This window comes from Ranitomeya imitator, chromosome 3 (assembly GCF_032444005.1).
Source record: "Ranitomeya imitator isolate aRanImi1 chromosome 3, aRanImi1.pri, whole genome shotgun sequence".
In the NCBI taxonomy this organism is placed as follows: Eukaryota; Metazoa; Chordata; class Amphibia; order Anura; family Dendrobatidae; genus Ranitomeya; species Ranitomeya imitator.
In genome coordinates this window covers 828,545,923-828,555,389 of record NC_091284.1, presented here as the reverse complement: position 1 = coordinate 828,555,389, position 9,467 = coordinate 828,545,923, and the positions used below count along the sequence as shown (strand labels likewise).

At 45.9% G+C, this 9,467-nt stretch overlaps 1 protein-coding gene across 4 annotated transcripts in view; it reads right to left on the bottom strand.

The window, feature by feature from the left end:
* Positions 1 to 568: 568 nt before the first annotated feature.
* Positions 569 to 9,467, bottom strand: part of LOC138671348 (piwi-like protein 1) — a 136,449-nt gene continuing 127,550 nt past the window's right edge. For all 4 annotated transcript variants that reach the window (XM_069759451.1, XM_069759448.1, XM_069759450.1 and 1 more), the window contains exons 19-21: positions 5,646 to 5,771; positions 969 to 1,116; positions 569 to 891 (exon numbers count right to left, since the gene is read on the bottom strand). In XM_069759451.1, the coding sequence (XP_069615552.1) occupies positions 775 to 891; positions 969 to 1,116; positions 5,646 to 5,771 (391 nt within the window). In that variant the 3' untranslated portion in view covers positions 569 to 774. The remainder of the gene's footprint in view (positions 892 to 968; positions 1,117 to 5,645; positions 5,772 to 9,467) is intronic.

Below are 9,467 nucleotides of genomic sequence, written 5' to 3'. Positions count from 1 at the left end.
TGTGCTGATGTAAAGTAGACATGTGGGAAATGTTACTTATTAAGTATTTTGCATGACATATCTCTGTGATTTAAGGGCATAAAAATTTAAAGTTGGAAAATTGCGAAATTTTCAAAATTTTCGCCAAATTTCCGTTTTTTTCACAAATAAACGCAAGTTATATCGAATAAATTTTACCACTACCATGAAGTACAATAGGTCACGAGAAAACAATGTCAGAATCGCCAAGATCCGTTAAAGCGTTCCAGAGTGAAGAAATTGCTGCAGAGCCGCACAGTTGGGTATTTGCAGCTACACATCTTGGACTTTTAGGAAATCCTTAGAGTAAATCAATCTGAAGATGTTAAAGAAAAGTCTGATTTTGAATGGATGCCTAGAAAGGTTGGTTCAGCTCTAAAGAAGCTACTATGCTCATATAAAAAGGCAAGTATTGTGCACCCTGGCTCTTCGGATACCGAAGGATGGATGATTTCTGTAAGGCTGAAAGATGGAAGGTTTTATTGCAACAACCTAGCTCCTCTGCAAAAGTAGCAGAAAATCTCAAGTCTAATAAACATCGGATGATTGAGAAGCCAGAACATAACTATTTTATTAAACCTTTTGTGAACATCAACCAATATAATTTCAAATTAATAAAATAAAAGTAAAGAAAATAAATATAAATGACAGCTACAATTTGGTGGCTGCCTCTTTTGGCTTTTCCAACTCTGCCAAATTTCTCATAAACTTCAACTGAAAGCAGACACTTGAACAATCCTCAGCCCTGCACAATTTCTACAGGTAGTACAGGAGACTGGACAGAGAATTGTGTGGTTCTCTGTGGATGCTTTGCCCGACCAGGAAGGCCAGCTTGTGAGCGTACTGACACGGTGCTGGAACTCTGATGACACCCTAAGAGGAAAAAAACAGCAGTGAACAGGCAGGACTCCTGAAGTCCCCTCTCCACTAATCTCCCAGTAACTACGTACAGGCCAGTTATAGTACTGGTGGCAGAGCTTGTAGGTCAGGCGCTGCATGTGGTCGGGCTTCAGGCCTCCGGTGTCGTACACAACGTTGTAATGTGTGGGGGAGACGGTCCCTTGTCTCACAGACTGGCTGATGATGAAGAAGTCATACCTGGGCGGAAGCAGACGACACGGGCGTTAATGGTTTATAGACGATAGTGTCAGCCATCGCTAATCTATCGAGAGCAACCTGGCATTTATAAAACCCAAGACAAACACAATAAATACCTGCTGTAAGTAAAAGATGTAGTGGATATAGAGAACATCGGGTGCTTCGTCAGCACCACCCCGAACTTGGGCACACTGACGTTGCTGGGATGGCTTTCACTTTTCTTTTATAAAATCAGTGTTTATTAAATACCCAGTGTTCTCCATATGCACGATTGCTTCTACTTACAGCAGGATATGCTCTGTCTTTGTTCTGTATTGACGGCCCGTGTGCTCCTAGTTTCCATACATACTGACTTGTACTCCATTTCTTTCAGTTTAACCTGACAACTATGGAGACTCAGGAAAGTCCGTGAACAATGGATTTGGTTAAGGCTAGGTTCACATTGCGTTAGTGCAATCCGTTTAGCGCATATGCTAGCGGATTGCGCTAACGCAATGTCCCAAAAGGGATCGTGTTTGGCGATCCCGCTAGCGCAGATACCCCATCTGCGCTAGCGAGGAATGGACCTCGGTCGCTGCAAGCAGCATCCGCGGTCCGTCCGAAACTAACGGGACATCGCTAGCGCGTGCCGAAAATGGCTTGCGCTAGAGATCCGTTAGCACATTGCCGTCAATGGGTGCGCTATCGGATCCGTTGCATGGCGTTAATTGCGACAATTTCGCCATGTAACGGAGTACGCTAGCGTTAACCCATTAACGCAATGTGAACCTAGCCTAAGCTTTCTGCGGTTGCCCTAAAGTCCATGCCTCCTCTGAGCGAGTTCTGTGCCGGAAACTTTACAGAAGAAGTTTGGATTAATTGCTGAGAGCATCGGTCAGATCGTTGCTGGCCACTTTATTAAAGGGGATGTCCACTACATGTTATATTAAGATTGGGCCCAAAAGGTGTCTTAAAGGTCAAAAAGATACAAGCGCCCCCCCACTTCTATGTAACGCTGCCTGTGTCCCCCCATCCCTACAAGCCTCCGCACTTCTTCCAGCAGGGAACACAAAGTGACCGCTGCAGCCAGTTAGTGATGACCTTCTGCGATCACATTTAGTCTCAGCAGGAAGAGAATTGATCTGTATCACAGAGGAATGTCAGGGGTCCGGTAGGAGGCTTTTTTTCATTTAAGACCCCCCATTGGCCAATTTTTTTTACATGTAACAGACAACCCCTTTAAGATACTGAGCACACCACATTTGAGCCTCCCGACCATGGAGGCCATAGGAACAGAGACCTATGGAAATATTTAAAACGCCGGGGGGTTTACAGTAAAATGCCTCCAAGTGTCCACTTTCCTTTGATCTGGATTAAAGGGGATGTCTGAAATTAGAAACCAGCGCTACTCTTTGTATGTAATAATAATAATTTTTTATTTATATAGCGCCAACAAATTCCGCAGCACTTTACAATTAAGCGGGGACATGTACAGACAATAAATTCAGTACAAGTTAAGACAATTTAAACAGTGGCATTAGGGGTGAGGTCCCTGCTCGCAAGCTTACAATCTACAAGGAAATGGGGGACACAATAGGTGAAAAGTGCTTGTTATTTCAGGTCTGGCAATTATAATAAATAGGGATTTTCATATGAAGCTGCATGATCCGGTCATCAGCCCGTGTGTTTAAGTGCAATAGTCAAGCATCAAGTGCAGTTATCATGTGCATGGAGGGTGTGGAGACAGATGAATAGTAGGGTGCAGATTCACATGCAGATAATATTTGGAAGGAGGGAACAGGACAAAGTTAGTTTACAGAGTAGTTGATTTGGTAGAGATGAAGAGATGGGTTTTTAAAGCGCGCTTGAATAGGTCGGGGCTAGGTATCAGTCTGATCGTCTGGGGAAGTGCATTCCAGAGAGCTGGCACAGCACGAGAGAAGTTTTGGAGACGGAGGTGCGAGGTTCGGATTACGGGGGATGTTAGTCTTAGGTCATTTGTAGAATGGAGGGCTCGTGTAGGGTGATAGACGGAGATGAGAGAGGAGATATAAGGTGGTGCAGAACTGTGGAGAGTGTTGTGGGTGAGAGAGATGAGTTTATACTGAACCCTGTAGCGAATGGGTAGCCAGTGTAATGACTGGCACAAGATGGAGGCATCAGTGAAGCGGCTGGACAGAAATATGACCCTGGCTGCCGTATTTAAGATGGATTGGAGAGGAGAAAATTTGGAAAGAGGGAGACCGATCAGAAGAGAGTTGCAGTAGTCCAGACGGGAATGAATGAGAGCGACAGTAAGAGTCTTAGCAGTTTCAAAGGTGAGAAAAGGTCGGATTCTGGAGATGTTTTTAAGATGCAGGTGACAGGAGCGAGTGAGTGATCGGATATAGGGAGTAAAGGAAAGTTCGGTGTCGAATATGACCCCAAGACAGCGGGCATGCTGCTTGGGAGTTATGGTTGAACCCTCCAGGGTAATTTCGATGTTGGGTAGAGTGAGGTTAGTAAAAGGGAGAAACACAAGAAGTTCAGTTTTGGAGAGATTTAGTTTCAGATAGAGGGAGGACATGATGTTAGAGACAGCAGACAAACAATCCTTGGTATTTTGAATTAGGGTAGGGGTGATGTCGGGGGAAGAAGTGTATAATTGGGTGTCGTCAGCATAGAGATGGTACTGGAACCCAAATCTGCTGATTGTTTGTCCAGTAGGGGCAGTGTATAGAGAGAAGAGGAGGGGGCCCAGGACTGAGCCTTGCGGAACCCCGATAGTAAGGGGACGAGGAGAGGAAGAGGAGCCGGCAAAAGATACAGTGAAGGAGCGGTCAGAGAGGTAGGAGGAGAACCAGGAGAGGGCTGTGTCCTTGAGGCCTATGGAGCGGAGCATAGTGAGGAGGAGCTGATGATCCACAGTGTCAAATGCGGCAGAGAGATCCAGGAGAATCAGCAGGGAGCAATGACCTTTGGATTTAGCTGTTATCAGATCATTAGAGACTTTAGTGAGGGCAGTTTTAGTGGAGTGTAAAGAGCGGAAACCAGATTGTAAGGGGTCAAGAAGAGAGTTATCCGAGAGATAGCGGATAAGACGGGAGTGGACCAAGCGTTCCAGGAGTTTAGAGATGAAGGAAAGGTTAGAGACAGGTCTGTAGTTAGCAGTGCAGTTCTGGTCCAGAGATGGCTTTTTAAGTAAAGGGGTAATGATGGCATGTTTAAATGAGGAGGGAAAGATGCCTGAGGAAAGAGAGAGGTTAAATATTTTAGTCAGGTGAGTGGTGACCACTGGTGAGAGAGACTGCAGGAGAGGTGAAGGAATGGAGTCACTATTGCAGGTTGTAGGCCGAGCAGAAGCGAAGAGCTTGGAAACTTCTTCTTCTGAATCAGGCTCAAAGATGTCTAGTGAGCTTGAGGTGCGGCAGGGAAGGGGATCCAGGCATTGAGGAGATTGGGCTGAGATATCCTGATGGATGTGGTTGATTTTTTTCTAGGAAATAAGTGGCCAGATCCTCACCACTGAGATTGGAGATGGGGGCCTGTACTTTAGGTTTCAGGAGGGAGTTTAAGGTTTCAAAAAGTCGTTTTGGGTTGCTGGATAGTGAGGTGATGAGGGTGAAGTAGGATTGTTTGGCCAGAGAAAGGGCAGAGTTATGGGTTTTGAGCATGAACTTATAGTGGATGAAGTCTTCTGCTAAGAGATTTTCTCCACTGCCGCTCTGCACACCTTGAGTAACGCTGTAGAAAGCGTGTTTGCATAGTGTGCCAGGGCTGCCGTTGTCTGTGTCGGGTCTTTCTGCGTGTAGAAGGTGCTGCTTCATCCAGGGCATTCTTCAGTGTAATATTGAAGTGTGACAATGCTAAGTCTGGACAGGAGAGTGAGGAGATGGGGGCTAAAGATGTGTGGAGGTTGTCCATAAGCTGCTGTGTATTAATGGTACGTGTATTCCGATAAGTGTGGTAAGTGGGGGTATCCCGGGTGAGGAGACAATTCTTGACAGAGAAGGAAAGAAGGTTGTGGTCTGAGAGCGGGAGAGGGGAGTTAGTAAAGTCGTGCAGCGCTCCGGGACGGGAGAAAACCAGGTCCAGAGTATTCCCGTCCTCATGCGTAGGGGAATTAGTAAACTGTGAGAGGTTGAATGAAGAAGTTAGAGAAAGAAGATGAGAGGCAGATTGGGAGAGGGGATCATTGATGGGGATGTTAAAGTCTCCCATGATGAGGGTGGGGATGTCACAGGATAGAAAGTGAGTAAGCCAGGTGGCAAAGTGGTCTAGAAACAGGTGGGAGGAGCCTGGAGGGCGATAAACAACCGCCACCCGCAAGGGGAAGGGCCTAAAGAGTCTGATGGCGTGGACTTCAAAGGAAGAAAATGTAAGTGTAATGTAAAGGAAGGAAATGTAAGTAATGTATGTGGCAGTGTCTGGTATTGCAGCTCATCACATTTACTTGACTGCCAGACAACTCCTAGTGTGGGGTCTGGAGTAAGGTGGGGGTCTCCCAGGAGTCACACTTCAGACATTACTAGTCCTCCCTCCATACTTATTCTGGGCACATGTGTACTAACCATTCAGGTCTGGTGACTTCACTATCAACGATTGTTCCCGGTGGTGGATTCTGGAGCCGGCCGCCCATTTTGGCAAAGAATCTGGCATTTATTCTTTTCTTCACCACCACCACGGTTAGTCTTGGGCTAAAAAAAAAATAAACAAAAAAAATTATTTAACACAACCTAACTTGTGCAAAAAGACCAAAAATCAGAGTTTAATCCAATTAATAAATATCTTTATTGTAAATTACACAATCAATAATAAAATCTAGACATGACTGGACACCAAGCTAAGAGGACCAGGCCCACACATACACAATACTAGCCATGAATGAAAGTGGTATAACAAGGTATTAGGTATAAGTCCTTATAGTAATCAGGGCAAATGGATACAAAGATCCATAGGTGGAATATACTGCTCTATTGCCATAACAAGGCGCCTCCTGAGGAAGTCAAAACGAAACGTACGTTGGGGCGGCGGGGACAGGGCTTCACCCGCACATCAGCCTGTTATATTGGTAAGATATACCCCATTCCTCCTTATAATTAGTTGCCATACTGCTTTACGTTTTTGTATTAAAACCAACTTATGCACTTGCACCTTGTTATGGCAATATAGCAGTATATTCCACCTATGGATCCTGCTGGATCCCAGAGAACCAGTTCAGTGCAAAAGCGGTAAGAGAACATTAACCCCTTTCTGCCAGCTGACGGGATAGTACGTATCCCCCGCTTTGAGGTGGGCTTCGGCGGTGACCCCACCTCAAAGCCGCGACATGTTGACATGTGCACACAATGGACGCGAGCGGAATCGCGATCCGCCCGCGCCCATTAACTAGTTAAATGCCGCTGTTCAAGTCACCCCCCTTTCGCTCCAATCAAAAAAAAAAAAAAAAAAAAACCTACACATTTGGTATGGCCGAGGTCCGAATCGCCCGATCAATAAAAAAAAAAAAGGTTAACCTGATGGCTAAATTGAGTAACGAGAAAAACAATCAAAACGCCAAAATTACTTTTTTTGGTTGCCGCGACATTGCATTAAAATGCAATAATGGACGATAAAAAGAACGTATCTACACAAAAGTGGTATAATTAAAAACATCAGCTCGGCACGCAAACAATAAGCCCTCACCCGACCCCAGATCACGAAAAATGGAGACGCTACGGGTATCAGAAAATTGCGCAATTTTTTTTTAAGCACTTAGATAAAAGAGAACCTAGACATGTTTGGTGTCTATGAACTCATAATCTATAAAGGCACGAATGATTGACCTCGTGGAGACCAAAACATCCAACACCGCGGAGACACCATCACGTGTTTCTCAACGCAGTGATCCAGAACACTGCCCACAAATATGCAAATGCAAGTAGAGGAGCTGCGGAGACACCATCACGTGTTTCTCAACGCAGGCACTGCTCCTGATAGCCAGTTTCCTACTCCACACTGATGAGGGGCAAAAACCCCGAAACAGCTGTCCGTGGATGGATACCATGCTTGGCATAGGTGGTTTTCCTTTATTGGATGTTTTCCTTTATTGGATGCTGCCCTTCCCTTGGTTGTTCCTTCCCAGGGAAAGGCCTGGCTATTCACTGCCTACGTTATGAACTCATAATGACCTGGAGAATCATAATGGCAGGTCAGTGTTAGCATTTAGTGAACCTAGCAAAAAAGCCCAAACAAAAAACCAGTGTGGGATTGCACTTTGTTTGAAATTTCATCGCACTTGGAATTTTTTCCCATTTTCTGTTACACGACATGCTGAAACTAATGTCGTTCAAAAGTACAACTCGTCCCACAAAAAAATAAGCCCTCAGATGGCCATATTGACGGAAAAATAAAAAAAGTTATGGCTCTGGAAAGAAGGGGAGCAAAAAACGAAAAAAGCTCCGGGGGTTAATAACAGAGTACAACATGTCAAACAAAAGAACAAGCACAAGCCATTAGGCTAACAAGAAGGGTGCGGTGTCCCCCCAATGTGTGGCTCGGAGAAATAGGGATTTTTGTATACTCACCGTAAAATCCTTTTCTCCGAGCCACTCATTGGGAGACACAGACCGTGGGTGTATGCTGCTGCCACTAGGAGGCTGCCACTAAGTGATACAAAGAAAGTTAGCTCATCCCCTGCAGTATACACCCTCCTGCTGGCTCTCAGCTAACCAGTTTGGTGCAAAATCAGTAGGAGATCAATAACATATGAGCGTATAGCATGCCACATATGAGAGTATAGCATGTCAAATTATAAAACATGCACAAGCTAATAACAGGGTGGGAACGGTCTCCCCCAATGAATGGCTCGGAGAAAAGGATTTTACGGTGAGTACACAAAAATCCCTATTTCTCCTTCGCCTCATTGGGGGACACAGACAGTGGGACGTCCCAAAGCAGTCCCTGGGTGGGGACAACATCAGATCAGGCCTTGTGAAACTGCTACTTACAAGTGCGCCACCGCGGCCTGCAGAGTCCGCCTACCCAGACTAACATCTGTGGAAGTCTGGGAATTATAGTGCTTCAAGAATGCATGCGGACTGGACGAACCCGCAAGCTTGCAGGCGTGCTTTGCTGAAGCCTTTTGCCTAGAACACCAAGAAACCTCGATAGACAGGGAGATAGGCTGACACGGAAGGACTCCTGGATGGTGTAACGAATCCACCAGGCCAACATGGCCGATGAAACGGCTAAACCCTTCCTGTAACCATCCTCTTACCGTCAGGAAGTCCAAATAGTGTCCAACCTTTGGAAGGATGCCGTCCTCGAGACGTACCCACTCAGAGCAGTCACCACGTCCAGAATATGGGGAACCCATTCCGTTTTGTGGACTGGTGCTGAAAAAGATGAGGAAGAACGATTCCCTCATAACTGTGGGAATACAATACCACCTTGGTAACAAGCGACGGGGATGGCCTAAGGGCAACCTTGCCTTGATGGTAATAAAGGGAAAAAGTCTTAAAACAGAGCGGCTAGCTCTGAAGACTCGTCAGGATAAGGAGATCACAGAGAGATAAAAGGGCGACTTTCCCTGATAGTAAAGTCTGTCCGGATCAAAAGGAGTCTACTGTAAGACTCCCAGGACCATTAAGGTCCCAAAGATATAACGGTATGCGATAGGGAAGAACCACATGTGAAGACTCCCTGTGAGAAAGTCCTTATTTGCAGTTTCGTTGCAATAAGAGTGAAAAATACTAGTTCCGCATACGAGAAAAACCTGACATGGTCAGTGCGGATCTCCCAGGATCAATGGGGCCCTTCCTGCTTCCAAAAAGATCTCGGAAGTAGTGGAAGAGGGGTTATGGAAACTGGTACCATGGAAAATCCAGAGCATGCACTGCGATGGCTTTTAGATCTTGAGGCCGAACCATGAACTAGAGCACATTGGCGTTCAGTCTGGACGCCATCCGACCTACATCTGGAGTGCTCCAGAGAAGACAGATCTGATGGAAGACTTCCGGGTGAAGTTCCCACTCACACGAGGCGGGACTCTGACGGCGTCTGCCGCCCAGAGTTCTACTCCTGAGATTTATAGTGCCGAGATCAACAAATGATAGATCAAGGACCAACAGAGAATGTGAGGTACCTCGACCATAACGCCTGACTGTGGGTACCTGGTAGATGATTGACGTATGGCACAGACGTGGGATTGTCCGATTGAATCAGATGGGATGACCCACCAGAAGGCAGTGGACCTGCTGTAGAACTAGCTGAACAGTTTGGATCGCCGGAACAATGATCAGAAGAGGACTGCCATCGGTAGTCACTAATAACCATTGAACCAAGAGAAAGGATCTCCCCTGAATGAGGAAGGCTCTCAGAGACTACCCTCTGAAAGCCTGTTTGACCTGCAT